The 17,197-nt window shown below is 45.5% G+C and overlaps 2 protein-coding genes across 4 annotated transcripts; both read right to left on the reverse strand.

Moving 5' to 3' along the window:
* Window positions 1–3,041: 3,041 nt before the first annotated feature.
* LOC141462764 (nucleoporin NUP35-like) lies at window positions 3,042–9,392 on the reverse strand. 3 transcript variants are annotated; one of them, XM_074144755.1, is made up of 9 exons: window positions 8,896–9,002; window positions 7,928–8,098; window positions 6,807–6,934; window positions 6,188–6,248; window positions 5,445–5,586; window positions 4,976–5,045; window positions 4,757–4,885; window positions 4,057–4,227; window positions 3,042–3,695 (listed from the first exon to the last, which is right to left on the reverse strand). In XM_074144755.1, the coding sequence occupies exons 1-9, from the start codon at window positions 8,927–8,929 to the stop codon at window positions 3,618–3,620; spliced, it is 984 nt and encodes a 327-aa protein (XP_074000856.1). In that variant the 5' UTR covers window positions 8,930–9,002; the 3' UTR covers window positions 3,042–3,617. The 3 variants fall into 3 exon arrangements, with proteins under 3 accessions (XP_074000856.1, XP_074000857.1, XP_074000855.1); XM_074144756.1 differs by lacking the exon at window positions 8,896–9,002 and adding an exon at window positions 9,359–9,392 and having other exon boundaries at window positions 3,402–3,695; window positions 7,928–8,101; XM_074144754.1 differs by having other exon boundaries at window positions 3,402–3,695; window positions 6,807–6,942; window positions 7,921–8,098; window positions 8,896–8,929.
* Window positions 9,224–16,900, reverse strand: DUSP19 (dual specificity phosphatase 19). The gene is made up of 4 exons (XM_074144758.1): window positions 16,613–16,900; window positions 16,243–16,289; window positions 15,042–15,194; window positions 9,224–10,434 (listed from the first exon to the last, which is right to left on the reverse strand). The coding sequence occupies exons 1-4, from the start codon at window positions 16,833–16,835 to the stop codon at window positions 10,213–10,215; spliced, it is 645 nt and encodes a 214-aa protein (XP_074000859.1). The 5' UTR covers window positions 16,836–16,900; the 3' UTR covers window positions 9,224–10,212.
* Between the last annotated feature and the right edge of the window lie 297 nt (window positions 16,901–17,197).

Here is a 17,197-nt window from a genome sequence, read left to right on the forward strand (position 1 = left end):
TGAGTATTAATGACAGAGGCAAAGAAGACATTAAGTATCTCAGCCTTCTCCTCGTCCTTGGTCGCAATGTTTCCCCCCGCATCCAGTACGGGATGGAGATTCTCCCTGACTCTTTGTTGATGTACTTACAAAAACTTTTTTTGTTGTCCCTTGTATTAATTCCCAGGTTGAGTTCCAGCTGGGCTTTTGCCTTCCTAATTTTCTCTCTGTATAACCTAACGAGATCTCTGTACTCCTCTCGAGTTGCCTGTCCCTTCTTCCAAAGGTGGTAAACCCTCCTTTTCTTCCTAAGTCCCCTTAAAAGCTCCTTGTTCAACCAGGCCGGCCATTTTCCCCTCCCTTTAATTTTGCGCCTCGTGGGGACAGCCTGCTCCTGGGACTTTTAAGATTTCCTTCTTGAAGAGCGTCCAGCCTTCCCAGACCCCTTTGCCCTTCAGGACTATCTCAACCAGTGTTCTGAATAGGCCAAAGTCCGCCCTCCAGAAGTCCCCAAGGTGGAGGTTTTGCTAACCCCTCTCCTTACATCACTAAGAATTGAAAACTTGACCAAGTCATGGTCACTGAGCCCAAGACAGCCTCCAACCACCACATCTCCCACTAGTCCTTCTCTGCTTGTGAACAGTAGGTCTAGCGAGGCACTTCCCCTGGTAGGCTCACCGACCAGTTGTGTCAGGAAGTTATCTTCCATACACTCGAGAAACCTCCTACCCTGCCTGCTCTCTGCCGTGTTATATTTCCAGCAGATGTCCGGTAAGTTGAAGTCCCCAACCAGAACAAGAGCTGGCGATTTTAAGACTTCAGCCAGCCTCTTATAGAATACTTCATCTGCCCCCTTGTCCTGGTTGGGCGGTCTATAGCAGACTCCCAGCACAGAATCTCCCTTATTTGCCTTCCCCTTCATCCTTACCCATAAACACTCAACTTTATCATCACTGGAATCAAGCTCTATACAGTCAAAACACTCCCTAATGTACATAGCCACATCCCCACCTCTCCTTCCTTGCTTGTCTCTTATGAAGACCATATAGCCATTTATCACAGCATTCCAGTCGTGACAGTCATCCCACCACATTTCTGTGATGGCAACTACGTCATAGCTGTCCTGCTGCACAATGGCTTCCAGCTCATCCAGTTTGTTGCCCAAGAAGCATCATTTAGGAACAACATTAGCATCTGAGGGACATTAGCCATGCTCCCGGACTAACCTTGCAATGTCATTGCACTGGAGAAGCGCAGCTGAAGAACTTTGAGAGCACCCTGCACTGGGAAGCAAAGCCTGGAAATCAGTACGACTGGATTTTCACCTGGCAAACACACGACTGACCCACACTGAATTTCCGCTGTGGATCCACACTAACACAGCCACAAAATCAAAGCAGTAACAGTTGCCTGTAGTTTCCAGAGGACTGGAGAAAAAGCTGCTCTCTTCCCAGACAAAAGAGACCTTGATCTCAAAGACCAGGAGCTTCCACGACACACACGGTTACCCGAGGGGCTCACCTCCAACAGAAAACTTCAAGGGGGGTGTGGTGGGGGACGATCATTTTCGGAAACAAAAAAAAAAAAAAAAAAATCATCATTCAGCCAATACCTTTGTGCTGGTTTTGGCTGGCTGTCCTGGTTTAAGCGACACGACTAATTTATCTTCTAATGCTTGGGAAAACTGCACTTTTAGAAGACTCTAAGTTTCTGAATTCGTGAAAATATTTACTTTATAGCCAGCTGGGCCATGTGGGATTTAAGGTCTCAGTGGTTTTTAGCCTTGCCAGGTGCGGGAATGAGGATCGAGGCCCAAGCATTTGACCCAAGGCTGGCCAACAGGATTTTTTCATACAATGAACATCACATTCAATATCAATTAGAAAGTTTTCTGCATAGTTCTCTCTCTCCCTTGATGGCAGCCATCCAGAGAACTTCTTGCCCTGGCAGTAGACCCCTGAGGCCTTTCCTTCCTCCCAAAGCCGTAGCACTCAGTGTCTGACATTTGCTGTTCGCTGCTGGAGTGCCCGGCTTCCTACTGATAGAACTGGCCGAGTATAATCACAGCATATTTTATATTACTATCGGGATCAATACTGGTTCTTTAATGTTATCATTAATTATTTAGTCTTATCCCATTAAATCTAATTTATATTTCAACCCTCATGTTGGGTTGGTGGGAGGGGTGATGGGGGTTGATAGAGTGTCTCAACAACAATAAACTGTTACGGGTTTTCTCATTCCGTAACTCTGGGGTAGAGTTAACTTTCTTCACAGCAGCTGGTATGGGGCTGTGTTTTGGATTTGTGCTGGAAGCAGTGTTGACAATACAGGGATGTTGTAATTACTGCTGAGCAGGGTTTGCACTGAGTCAGGGCCTTTTCTGCTCCTCACATCCCCCCGCCAGCAAGTGGGCTGGGGGTGCACAAGAAGTTGGGAAGGGACACAGCAGGATAATCCATACCATAGGATGTCAGGCTCAGTGTATAAAGCTGGGGAAGGAAGAGGAAAGGGGGGGGAACATTCAGACTTACAGCGTTTGTCTTCCCGAGTCACCGCTACGCGTGATGGAGCCCTGCTTTCCTGGAGACGGCTGAATACCTGCCCACTGTTGGGAAGCAGTGAATGAATTCCTTGTTTTGCTTTGCTTTTGTGCGTGGCTTTTGCTTTACCTGTTAAACTGTCTTTATCTCGACCCACGAGTTTCCTCACTTTTAGTGTTCTGATTCTCTCCCCCATCCCCCTGGGGGTGAGGGTGAGCGAGTGGCTATATGGGGCTTGTTGACAGCTGAGGCTAAACCACAACAAGCTTAGAGAAAATTTCTGAGAAGAGTGCTGAAACGAAAGCAGCATTGGTCATTGACACATTGAATTGGTCTACTCAGTTACTTCAACTCCAAATTTCATAGCTTAGAAAGCTACAGTAAAATGCTTTAGAAATTATCAGCAGCATCTGCTCTGCTGATCACACTTTAGCAAACATTCAGCAGCATCACACTAAACAGAAAAGATGATTTGCGGTACTCTCTTCAGAGGACTCACACCTGTTGGAAAAACAATCTAAGAAAAACTTAACTTTATTTAGCATTATCTATAAAACAAAGAGTTAAAAGGTTACTACGAAATTGAGAACTGATGCGAGAGATACCTGTAAAAAAGCAATGAACGCTAACAAAAAGCTTAACATCAGATACACTAAGAAAAGTCCCTGTCCCAGGGACCCAGCTGGGAATAGTGTTCTTCCTTCAAGGAGCCCAACACCTTTCCAGACAAAAACCCAACCAAACAATAAGTTTAAAGGCATCCGTAAATAAAGCTGCCACTTTAAACACTTCCACCTTATTGGTAAGAAATTTACAGAATGTAGAGGAAAAATGTCAATGCTGATAGGTTTTCTAGAATCAGGCAATTGGAGCACAAATGGGAAAAAAGCTCTTTATTTACACTTACTGAGTTTTTAAAACATGTCTACATTGCCATCATTTAAAGTGCAAGCTACATCTCTGCTGAATTAACTGAAGGCATAACAGGTGAGATGTAAGTTAAAATACTGCCACCGGTAGTTATACAACTAACCACAGATGCCAGTGGCGTATTCCCAACCCTGACCCACTTAGTGTGTTACGTCCTCCTGTGTATTACCAGCCAAACACATATTCCATTGCTTTGGATACAATACTTTCAACTTTTCTAGGAGTCTGTCTGTCAGAAACCACCTAGAAGAAACGGAGAAAGAGGAAGAGAGAAAATAAAGAGAATCAGTAAACAAACAATTATTTTCATACTAACCAGTTGTTTTTTCTTTCCTGAAGTGCTGCTGTATTTTGACAAGATATGTTTAAAAGATTTGCAAAACAAGTCTTTAAAGTTCTGGAAACATTACATTAATGTCATTAATTCTTTACTATTATTTTTTAAACTGAACAGAGTGAGTTTATACTTGAAGCACATCTTTAAGGAAATAAGAAGAGGAGAAGATCAGGGCTAAGCTCACATTGAAGTTAATGTGTGTTTAGCCTCATACAGCTAAGAGGAGACAGCACAAAGAAACACACGCTTCACTTTCCCTTAAATTACCTGATAGTCACTAGTGGAAGCTTTATATGCTGTTGCAAGCGGTCTCATTGCAGAAATCCTCATTGTATAATTTGCAGGCTGTCCTGGTGTGCTGGCGACAGATTGTGTAGGTGGAGTAAAAACTGAAGACATTGAGGATGTAGCGCTTCTTTCAAAGTTTTCCATCACGCTCTTAAAAAGAAGGATAATATAATGTAAACAGATACTAAAAAGCAGTATTTCAACCTTTATTATCTAGCATTATTATTTGAATGATCTAGCTCAGGATCCAATTAGCCCAAAAAACAGCCTGCCCTACCCCAACCACTATGGAAAAGAAAGGAAGGTGGCTCGGTGGAGGCAGGGTGTCTTGCTCACAAATTCTCAGTCACACGGACCAGGATAAACACAAGAGCCAGAATCCCATGAAGAGTCCCATAAAAATGAGGGATGAGGGACAATTAGGAGCAAGAACAGTCTTCATCTGCCACCAGGTATCTATGGCAGCCCCTAGATGCCACCAGTTCCAGCCTAGGAAACTCTTTGAGCTCAAGCGTCTCCTATTGTGTGCTTCCACTGCAGATCTGGTGCAGCAACACCATCCTGTGCACTAGAACTTCCGAGCAGCACAGAGGTTTCCAAGCGTGACCCTTCTCAGCAGGAAGCCCTGTCAAACACTTCAGAGTGCCTTCTACTTAAATAAAAGCAGCTGTTAACTTACTTTATCTATGCATGGCTTGACACCAATCATGATAGATTCACCAAAAATTCTTCCATCTTTGCTTAAGGCTTTCCGCGCTTGAAGCTTAGACTGATAGCGAATATGCATCCAGTTTCCTGTGTTGGACATCTAGAGGAGATTAAGGCACCATTGTGACATTCAGCCTTTTAAAGGAGGAGCCAGAACCTTTCCAGAAACGAATCTCAAACTAAGACATACCACATGCTTTAATATGTTTCCATACTGAGCAAACTGTAGAAGAATATAAGATGCTGATGCTTGAGGGAATCTGAAAGACGGAAAAAAATTACCAAGAAAATTATGGGGAAATTCTCTTGCTGAAACAGAACCCTATAAAGGTGTTTTAGAAATCCAAGAGAGACCAGGGAATTCATGCCATTTTAGAAGCAGCAACTTGAGGAATAGTCTCTTCTAGGCTTTTTTACCCCACCACACCTCAGGGGTGGAATCTGCCTTTCTAACTTGAAAAAAAACAACAGGCAGCTTAAGTTCAGGTGCTTCGCTAACAGAGGTGCATTTGCTGGCTTTAACCACAGTTGTATTTCCGGCAGAACCTAGGAATGCCAGACAACAGCAACGTCCAAGTACCTCTTCCCACATGTTGCCAAGATTGCACCCATGATTTTTGCAATACTTGCAAAAGTGCAATTTTTGGAAATCCACTTACCCAAAGACTGTTACCCATGTGCCATCAAGTTGATCCTCTGAAGTTAGGGAATCACCCTGAGTATAAAAAGGATCTAGCTGAGCAGGAGAGAGAGTAGTCTTCCTAGGCTGCCCAACGCTTGCAGGACTGAGCATACTTGGAGCTGTTAAATTGAAACGGCATTTGTTAACAAATCTCTTTTGCCAGACAGACAAGCTTAGGAGCCTAAACTGAAAGAATCAAGTCAGTCTCAAGCATTTCACTTGCTTATGGAAGAGCCTGGGAGAGACTTAGTTGCAGACACAGACAAACAGTACATCAACCCAACCTTCTCATCTGCAAGCACACTAGGAAGACTTGTGACTCACAGCCCCGCTTTCCCCTTCAGCCCTGAACACCAGCAGCTGAACACAGACTCCCAAGAGGAACAAGAAAGAAGCAAGAAGCCACGGGCTCATACAGAAGATAGGAAACCTTACAAAGATGGAAGGAGACCCATCCAGCTCAGTGCCTTCACTCAACTACAGCCGCCTCTGCGCTCAGTTCAGCAACACATTTTGAAGAGGGACTAAGTAAAGCTGATTGCAATTCAGTCAGAGTGGAAAAGTATTTCACATCCACATCCCTTTTGAAAAGGTAGTACAGAAAGACACAACTCGTCGTAAATTTGCAAGGAGTTGATGCAGCTTCAACAACAGTCATGATTTTTGTCTGTTAAGCAAAGCAGTAAGAAAGCTGATTATCTGCTTTGACAGGACATCTACCTGGTCCAGGAGTTGATGGCATAGTTCCAACCAACGGGCTCTGTGCTACAGAAAAGCTGGCCTGCATGAAAACACAGAAAGTGTCAGAAATAATTCTCACAGGTACACTTCTCAGATAAGCAGAGATCATTTCCAAGGAACTTGAGTATCAGGGAAGACCACTAAGCCTTACAAGGTCTACAAGACGAAAGCTTAGTTACACTTAGGATGACCTTTAGGAAATAGGAAGCGAAAAATCCTTAACACCAATCCCAGTGTTCGGTAATGTATATTTGGACCCTTCTGTCCATCAGCAGCCCAATACATTAACAAGAAGGGGAAAAGCTGCAACAAGTCTGCATTTGTCATGGACAAAGCACAGCAGAGGCAGGATTTGCATTTGTCATTCTCTACAGTACCAAAACTCAAAACCAGGAGGAGACAGCTCCACAACTGCAGCTCGCGTTCAAGCCACACAGGAACAGGCACACCAAGCCACCAGACTAAGCAACAGCATGAGCTGAAGACTCACTGGGTGTTTTGCTACAACAGTTGACAAAAATGAGTTAAAAGAATTCTCTGAAGCTGTAAACTACCTCACATTTTCTGCCAAGAACAAGCCAGTATCTAGGCCACTTACTGGTATTCTTGAGCTTAGAGGCGATGAGCCAAGTCCAGGACTAGATAATTCATCATACAGGCTTCTCACTGGTGGAGCACCACTTTTATCTTTATGCGTAGGGACTACTGGTTGTGGGGGAGATCCTCCTGAAATGAAAAGGAACAAATGAAGAGCCTGAGAAATCTTGGAGTTTTACTCCACCACTACATGTTCTTGAAACTTCAACAGGAAATTCTGCCGGGAAAGACTCTTGATTCTTTCACTGGGCGTTTGCAAAACCATTTGGCCCACCACACTCTTCAGGTAGGAATGTTCTAGGTAAGAATTTCACACACGTGTCACAACCTGCTGCCTTACACAAGTATCATCTAAAACTTTCAGACCTCCTAGTAACCCCCTATAGTCACTGTCACACCCACTTGGACTTTTAAAGAAGTTCTGAGCATAGCTACACCTTCCTGGTTTAAGGCAGGTTGGAGGTGGATTTTAATTGTCTCAGAGACTAACTCCCCTCCAGCCGAGAGGCAAAAGCAAGGCTTTTAAGACTCAAGACATTCTACATGCTAAAGAACCCTACCACAGTGCACGCAGACATTGCACAGGCTGCCACATTCCCACTCTCCAAATTCCTTCCCCTCCCATTAATCTTGTAGTCAAGTAAAATGGAAACTCTTGAGAGCAGGGATGAGCTTGCATTTAGACAGGATGAAGTTAAGGCAGCCGCTCAGCCATTTGCAAAACTCTGGGACTTCCAGGAGAGCAGGGAATTAAATGGACTGGAAAACCTTGACCTATCTCTGAATACTTTTCCTGTGTTCACTCTCAGGGGGGAAAAAACCCCACACCAATAAAAACCAAACCCAAAAAAACGCCAGACACATCCAAGAAGTATTACAGCGGATTCTACAAAGCACTCTCCTCCCAGCAAGTTTTCAGTTACAGGGACATACTTAACCACGCCTTTGGGGAGGCCTGTGTTAGTATCCGACTGCTCCCCCTTTTTTGGGGTTCATACTCTGAGGCTGGAATAAACCCTTTTAAAAACAATCAGGTGAAATCCACATGATTATTTTCATTTTCATAAGTAATTTCTTAAGAGGCTAGTATTTGGGGGGGAAGGACAAGAGACAAATTCTGACCTGCAAGTAGTGGAGACCTCATTTCCATTACACCAACTGAAGGGCCGCTTAAAGCACGTGTTTGTGGAGTCACTGGTGCAGGTAAGTCTCCCATCAAGAATCCAGGAAGAAACTGAGCACTAGCTCCTGGTTTTGGAGATGTTGGGGAACCAAGAGTCATCGGCTCAGCTCCTGTGTTAATGAAAAAAAAGTTTAAAAACACAGAAGACAAGAGATGAGCCTTTTCCATGGCTTAAATGTTCATTCTATTAAAGAAACATAAAGCAATATACAGTAAGAGACCATGATGGTTCTAATAATTTTCCAAGCAAGTGAAGTCTGTCACCATCTGGCAGTGTTTCTGCACCTGCAACAACTGCCACGCTGAGACTTCACTGTATCGGTTACTGCTGGATTTCTGGCTTTGGGGGTAATCACGGGGTTTGGGTGGTTTTGACGGCTTTCTGATGTAAAGGCAATCACGCCAAGGCGGGATTCTCCTCCGCTGCCGGCCGGTTCCGCGCCCCAGCCCGGGGAAGGCGCTTCCAAAGAGCACCGCGGCCTCACGCCGCCCACTTAGCGGCTTCCCCACAGCCCTGCCGCCACCGCCGGCCTCGCCACACCCCTGGGCCGTCCCCGCCTTTCGCAGGGCTTCAGGGGCGGCTCTGGCGTCGCGGAGCAGCGGCTGCTCGGTCCGAGCCCAGGCGTTACCCCAGAAGAAGGCGCTCATCCCGCCGCCGTCTCCCATCACCCCGCTTCAGCCCGGCGGCGCCCGGCCTCCCCCAACGCCTTCCCCAGCCTGGAGCAGGGGGCCGGCCCCGGCCCCAGCCCCCTCGGCAGGAGAGCGGAGCGCGGGCCGCGGCGGGGGGCAGAGCCGGGCAGCCTGGGCCGGGCAGCGGCCACCTCTGAGGCGCCTCGCGCCGCCCAACGGCTGCCGGCAGCGGCGGAGCCAAAGGTGGGGAAGCGAGCAGCCCCGCGAGCCGCCTCACCTGCGGGCGCCGGCTCCGCGGCGAAAGCGGCCATCTCGGCCCGGGCGGCGGGGCAGAGAGCGGCGGGAGCTTCACCGGGCGCTTTCAAACGGGACGGAACTTCCTCCCGCGTCACTTCCGCCCCGCCCTCCCGCCGCCGCGCGGAGCGGCGCCCCCCGGGCGGGGCTGCCGGCGCCGCGGGGAGGGCCTCGCCCCCAAGGCCGCGGCCTCGGCCTCGCCCCCGGGTGGGCCGCCGAGGTGTCAGAGCCAGCTCCTGAAGAGAGGGTATGAGATAATCGCGTACCCGTTCTTGAAACCACACCTTTCAAATCACTTCTACACAAAGTTTATCCAAACACAGTGTTCTTACTTTATTGTATATTAATATATCAAACTATTTAGAACTGTCGTGAAGGCCACAAAAAATACTATTAAAATCTTTTACAGATTTATCTTTTTCTTTTTTTTTTAAACATGCCATCTTAAGACAGTGATTCCAGCTCGAGATCTGGCAGGAGGGTCAAAGTTACCCCCCCCATGAGGTCTCTTCTCTATACCTGATGCGTGACAGAGCGAGGGGAGAGCAAGTGAGGACCCAATGCAAAGAAAAGGGAGTAGTAGCGAGGCAGAGGTAGGCTTTTATCAACATTTTTCCTATCTCCACCAAAATGATCTTCAAAACTCCCGCCAGCCTGCTTCCAGCACTTTGAAAACATCATGTTCGTGCGCTTCAAATCCCTACTTGATGAGAAACAGCGGAAAGACATGAAGCATTAAAGCATCCCACACATCTTGAGCATCCTCAAAAGACTCTTTTAATTTCAAAAAATATTTAATGCTGGCTAGCCCACAACATTCAACAACATCCTCTTTGTTGCAATACAAATTTAAAAACCAATATGAAGGTACTTTGTTATACGAACATTTTATTTTGTATCTAACTAGAATCCATAATTTGGGTTAGTATTAAACAGGGCAACATCTCGGTGATTTTATTTCCTTCCTCTATTGCCTGCATTTTCTGATGGTTCAATAAAGAACATCATTCTGGTTTTTTCTAATATTTCAAGGAAAATTGAACTTTATCTTTTTATTAGCGCTCAGGAAGAGCTTGTTCTTGGGCAAAATAATCTCTGAATGCTGTGGAATACCATTCGGCATTTATATATGGTAAATGCTGAAAAAGAGGGGGGTCGAAGGAGGGACACAGGAAAAAAAAATTGTAGAGAAAAACTTTAAAATGCATATGTGAAAGGGGACCGCAAAATGACAGATTAAAGTACATCCAGCAGCTGTTACTGTATAGTCAAAACAAATCGTTTCAATTCTCCCTTTTGATCAGTCGTGGTCATTTATGCTTCCATTTGCCTTTATGTTCTGCTCTTGGTACTTGTGAAGCTGCTCCATGAAGCCGGGATTTGGACAAGCTGCAGGCCTTGCATCTTTCACCAAGGAGAAGGCTCTAGCGAAACTCAGTCTTTCTGAATTCATTAGAAATCCGATGACTACTGCTGCTGCACGAGAGACTCCTGCGTTACAGTGGACCAGTACCACACCATCCTTCAAGAAACAAATGAAATATTAGTTGGCATATTCATTAAGTAGTAATAGGTACTATAAACTTTACATAAAATCTATTAGGATTAAAAGCTCCTCGCTGAGCTCGAAGTTAAATATTTACACATATAAGTAACTCCAAACACAGACGTATAAGCCCCAAATTAAATGTTTTTCTAACCAAAGCCACTTTATTACTATCAAATACTTCAAACCTAATTCATACTTTAGAACTAATAAAAACCTTCCTCTGTCCCTTTCCCCCAGACCTTGCAGCAGCCCCCTCCTGTAAAACCCACAATCACAGACACCTGGGACACTAATGTATCTGATCTAATTGGGTGCCAATTTAAAAATAATTTTATTTCCAATATGGACGGTGTCTTGTTACTAGGTTAAAAACCCAGCAAAGGAGCAAACAGGCAGGCACAGCCGCAGATCTTGGAACACCTTGTAGTTTCAGTCGCACATTTCTTCCCGACCCTGAAGTTCTTCGGTGAAGAATCCGGGTAAGGAGGATCATACATAGGAATAGAAAAACCAGCAGAGATATCGTGCGATTTGCAACAAATCTCTACCTCCCCACTACCCCGTTGGTAGAACTGTAGCGGTTGGTACAGCTGGTGCAACTAAGGTCCCGTAACCGGGGGACAAAGGGGCAAAATCCAACACTACTGAACCTCCCATAAATTCACAAATGCATCTCCTGGGGCTTAAAGTCAGGCTCATCCTGAAGGATAATTTTTTTATCCGACTTAAAAGACAATGAGACAGCTCAGTCCAAGCTGAGCCACTTTCACCAAAAAAAAAAACCAACCCCCAAATCCCTATCATCTTCATATTCTGAATAAACATACTGAAACATGACAGAGATTTGAGGCTAAAGAGATATCTTCTAGACACAAACAGCCTGCTCTGTCCGCCCATAGCAAGCACAAATTATTCAATGAGCATTCTACCCAAAGGAAAAAAAAAAAAAGCCTTGTAACCATCAGGGTTCCTTTCCAGGAAGGTTATGACTTACCTTACAGATCTGGGAGTTGCAATTATCTGGTATTTTATTAAACATACAGAGCAGAAAATGGTTCCTGCTCCAAAAATCTTCCAGTTTAAATAATAAGACAATAAAGTATGAAATAGAGTGTTACTATCCGCGTTGAAGAAATGCCAAACTGACACTAGAAGAATGAGTTGCTCAAGTTAACACAAGATGATTATGGCAGAGCTGAGAACTGCATCTAAGCTCCTGCATCCCGGCACAATGAATCACGATAACACCATTATTTATTTATTTATTTTTGGCGATGGAAATCACATCCCTTTTGCACTGTCTGCTGGAAAGCGTAATCTTCACTCCCTTTCTCACGTTCCCAGAGGCACGTTTCCTGATCACACAGACTACAGCAGAGTGCAAAGCAGACTATCTGTTGTAGATCTGGAGTAGTTTTTACTGATTCAATGGGGTGGTTTTTTTCAGACATCATGTGCCATAATCGAGATTGCTATCTAGCGGTGGCACCGAGGGTAAAAAACAAGCATTGAAAGTAATCCTTTTTTTTTTTCTTTGTACAGTTCATGCTTTATTTTGCTCCTTCACATTTATTTTAAGGTTTTTTTGTTTGTTTGTTTGTTTTTAATGACTGTTCTGTTGTACATTGCCAAAAATTATACAGTGATGTCCATGGAACAAACCTGAAAAATCACTGAACGTGAATGAACAGAGGCAATAACATTAAATCCAATTTAATACTGGGAACATTTATCTTTCCTTGCTACGCCCTGTCATTTCTTTATACAAAGATGAATTTGCCATGTAATTCTTAAGTAAATTTGTATTAGATGCGAATACAGAATAAAACTAAAAAAAAAAAAACAAACCAGACTGCAGAAATGAAATGAATCTTTATTTACTAAGAACTCCCTGCTACAATCATCCTAGCCTAACCTTTGCCTACCCAGAAATGGTCTACGGTCTTGCAAGAACCTCTTAAGATTCAAGACCAAGTTGTTTGGGTTTTTTTGTAATTTTTGTTTTATACAGGGAGAAACAAAACCACCTTTCACCATGAGAAACAGTGATTATACAGTGGTTATACACAGTGAAAAAAAAAACCTTACTGAGGAAAGAAACAAAAAAGCCTAAAGCTTTTGGTTAAGAGCCATGGGCTAGTGTAGCTCAAGGATCCACTCTACTTTGCAGTGGTGCCAGGGCTCACTCTTTAGGAGGGACAGAACGAGTAGTCAGGAGAGATGTTCATGAAGGAGCTAAGATTTTCTCCCAGAGCCTAGAAAGACAAGATTTTAGAGGTTTTATGACTAGATACTAAACAGAAAGGTAAAAAAAATATCCCTTGTTCACAGCACTATGATTTGACATGGGTCATCTAAAACGTCATGGAAAATCTGCCAGCTAACGTGGAGCCTAGAAGAAAACATAAGCTCTGATCAGTATCAGAATTTGTACCATGGTGTCTACAGACCTGAGAAGTTACAGTTTTAGAAAAGTCCATCCTGTTACAAGTACCAGCTGGCAGTGACTTACTGAACAGCGCAAGTTTACTTTCATTCTCAAATTTAAGCGCTCTCATGCTCCTTCCTCAAGTTAACCATGTTCTAGTAATAATTTCTCATAGATCATGCTCTCTCACCAGCAAACATCTCTCCCTCCCCCACGTTAGGAGATGAAACAGCAGTATCTCTTTGTGACCACTTACACAGAACACTTCACAATACCATTTATCATAGGCTCTTTTAACACTATGTCCTGGGTTGAGAGACACAGAACTAGCTTTTCTTCTAATGCTGGGGAAAATTGCACTTTTAGAAGACTCTAGTGTCTGAATTTGTGAAAATATTTACTTTATAGCCAGCCAGGCTCTGTGGGATTCAAGGTTAGTGTTTTCGAGCCTTGCCAGGGGCAGGGACAAGGAGGAGCGAGGCCTGGGCATTTGACCCAGGCTGGCCAACAGGATTATTTCATACCATGAACGTCACATTCAATATAAATTAGAAAAGTTTGCTGCGTAGCTGGCTCTCTCCCTGATGGCGGCGGGTCCAGGCAACTCCTTGCCCCGGTGCCGGGACCCTGAGGCCTTCCCTTCCTCCTGAAGCCATTGCGCTCCCAGTGTCCGCCATTTGCTGTCCCTGCTGGGAGTGCACGGCTTCCTGCTGAGAGAATTGGCCGAGAATAATTCCTGTATATCGTACATCAGTATCAGGATTAACACTGGTTCTTTAGTATTATTGTTAATTATTTAGTCTTAGTCTATTAAATCTATTTATATCTCAACCCTTGTGTTTCTTCGTGTTCCCCGATCCCCATTTCTGGGTGGGGAGGGGTCATCGGGTGATAGACTAATTGTCTAAGGACAATAGATTGTTATGGGTTCTCTCAAACCATAACACACTACTTTGACGAAGCAAACACAGTGATTCAAACCACCCAGAGACCTGTCTCTGCGTACTACTATCACATGCTTCATGATCCTGGAGAACACCTATTCCACCAATTACCTGGTCTTTTACCCAACTCTCCTGTTAGAAAACTATTAATATTGCTGTAAAAGTTTTCAGGAAAACTCCTTAGCTCACAAAGTAATAACTGGAACATAAACACCAGAGGCAGGAAGGAGCACTACGCAGTTATGAATGGCAAGTCTTATTTAGAAATGAAGTGGAAACCGTAACTAGAAACCTCGAAAAGGTCATGAAGTGACAATGCATATCACATAGCTCATAAATGATAAATGAGAGAAGGAAAGTACATTGTGTGACACAAAGACAGCTAGGGCAAGATTATCTTTTTTTATCCCAATCTGCATAAATAATGAATATGGTAGATATGGTGGAATAACGTGCAGTAAGGGTTAGTTTTTCAAGTCATAGTTTTGATACCGAAGCAAATGGTGGTCATAAATGACACAGTAACCCTGAATTTAACTAATAGGAGTCAGGGATGGTCTGCCAAGCAACCCCAGAAGGAGTCCCTTCATCCTATTTCCTATGCCATGTCTTTTTCAGGATTTCGTTACTAGTTAAAAATCACTGGTTGGCTCCAAGACTAACACATTCTCTGACAGCCTCGGTACATAACAGTATGTGGATTCAATAGCTCAGTGTGTTGCATCTTCAATACACGATGGAGGAAAAGCACAAGGATGGCGTGTAGCTGATGACAAAACACATAGATCTGTAAAAGCCCCGCTAGGCTTTCTGCTAATCCAAAACAACACCCCCGATAGATAAATTATAGAAAGTAAAAGTTTCCCTCTGTTAGATGTAGTGACTTGGACTTACAACGGGATTATGATGGGTAAAGTCAACCACTGTTCCAACCCTAATAAAGAAGCATTTCTCTAAAACACGCAAGACAGTCATTCTTAAAAAAAAAAAACCAATACTGGAGGGAATGGGGCTTAATAATAGTGCCACATCTCTAGGAATACTTAGAAATTGCTTGGATTTTCTACTTAAAATTAAAAAAGGCAATGGCAAAACTATTTGTTTGGTACCATACTTCCTTTTGAGAAAAGAAACTACTTTTCATTTTAAATAGGGTAATAAATAATTTAGACAGGATACTAGTAGCATTAATTATTGATATACTCTACCTGGGTCTTGGCTGTCTCAATAAACTCGAAACATTCTGGAAAATAGGAGGTAATATCAGTTTCTGGGAGGTCCAGAATAGAAATAGTCTTGTATGTAAAGTCATCGAGGAAGGCATTTTGTACTCCATATGCCACATTTAGAACATGAGTAACCTAAGGTAAAAAAAAAAGAAAAAGGCATTTTCTGAAGACAGCAAGCAAAATCAGCAGTAGCAAATGTGCATTATTCTTTAGGTATACACAGATTGTAACTAAAACAACTGCATCGTTCAGTTTTACATACATACACTGTCCATGGTGTGCTTTTCTCCGAGCAAAATTTTACTGTGTTAAAATATATTGTGATAAATTTCAGTTTTCCTTCTTTAGAGAGAAAATGAGAAGATCTGTGCCCAACCAAACACAGACTGAAGTAAGGATTTTCAACAGAAAAGGGAGCTGTCAGCGCACAGACGGAAAATAAAAGAGAAAACAATAGGAATGAGAGGACAGACCACCCAACAATCGCCCAAATTTCAAGCCTGCCCTAGCCCACCAGCTCAATGTTCCTCCTACTGAGTTACCATTCACTGGAGCAGAAGGACTTCAGAGTAAACTATACCCGCACTTTGGCAGGTGAGACCACCGCTGGCCTCCTGCCACCTCTGCTCTGTTCAGGCTACAGCCAGGTTGTGGATCATTTTAACTTACAGCCAAGTGACATTTAGGTGGCACCAGATGCCAGACTGGTGCACTCCCTGTCCTGCAGAACCACCGCTGTCCGAAGGCCTTATCACCCCATTACTGTAACAGAGAAGAGTAAAAAGACCGAAGTTCGGGACAGACTTAAGAGCTGATGCTTTCTTTTTCTCGTCTCACCGACCCCCGTAAGGCAAGCCAGCCTAAAGCTGCTCAGTGTCTGCAACGGAAACGCGTACGGCAAAGCGGGAATCCGTCCATTCAACAGCTCTGAACAATCATTATTAGTCTGGCAGCAAACTATTTCAGCTTCTTGTGAAGCTCGCAGGCATCCATCCATCCATCCATCTGTCCATCCATCCATCCATCCATCCGCAAACGCAGCAGCCCCGTAAACACACAAATGTAATACAGGGTTTTTTTTTTTAAGTTACTTGAGAACATTTCGGGCTTTTTAACTTAAAAAAAGAAATCCACCAGCCAGCGCTGTGCCAGAGGCGTTTTGATCTCCGCATAACGTTACCTTATGCTTCCTCATCGTCTCCAGGTCGTGTGCTGCATCCTGCGACCCTGCGGACAAAGCCAGCCGGTTGCCATGCTGAACCCTCATTCCTGGCAGGCGGCACCCGCCGCCCCGGGGAAGCTCCTGGACCCCTTCCCCGCTCCCCGGTTCCCTTCACGGGACGAACCGCGGCCTTTAGGGCGGTCCCCCCCATCTCGGTCTCCATCTCCGTCCCCTTCTCCATCCCCTTCTCCATCCCCATCCCTGTCTCCGTCCCCATTTCTGTCTCCGTCCCCATTTCTGTCTCCGTCCCCATTTCTGTCCCCATTGAGGCACGACACAGCCACCCCTGGTCCCGGGGCCTCCCGCCGCCGCCCCCGGGCCCACTCACCCAGCAGCAACCAAGGCTTCACCACGCCGACCTGGAGGTCAGCGCTGAGGTCCGGTACGTAGCCGCCGCCGCCGGGAGCCGCCTCCTCGTCCTCCTCCACCTGCAGGCAGGCGCCGCGCCACGTCTCGATGATCCTCCGGCCGGTCAGCGTCGTCACGCGGGTGCGCTGCTTCCGCAGGTTGGCCCTGGAGAAGCTGCGGATCTCCTGGGCGAGGGAGTGCATGGCCCGGACACCGAGCGCCGGACACCGAGCGCCGCTCGCCCCGCCGCTCGCCCCTCCGCTCGCCGCCCCTCCGGCCGACGGAGCCGCTCCCCTCTCCCCCCGCCCCTCCCCTCACCGCCCGGCGGCCGCTACGCACAGCCCACCCGCCATTGGCCGAGCGCGGGCGGCTCCCATTGGCTGCCGGCCCCGGGGGGGCGGGGCGTCGGCGCGCAGTCGCGGGAGTGCGCGGTAGTTGTTACGCTCCGCTCCGCGGCGGCGGGTTTCTGCCGCTCGGTTTCCCTGTGGGACATTGGGTTTAGCCCGGGGGGGTGTCCCTGTAGCCGGAGGGGGGGTGTCCCCGGTGCCGTGGGGGGGCCCCCGGT

The sequence above is a fragment of the Numenius arquata genome, chromosome 3, assembly GCF_964106895.1.
Source record: "Numenius arquata chromosome 3, bNumArq3.hap1.1, whole genome shotgun sequence".
Lineage (NCBI taxonomy): Eukaryota > Metazoa > Chordata > Aves > Charadriiformes > Scolopacidae > Numenius > Numenius arquata.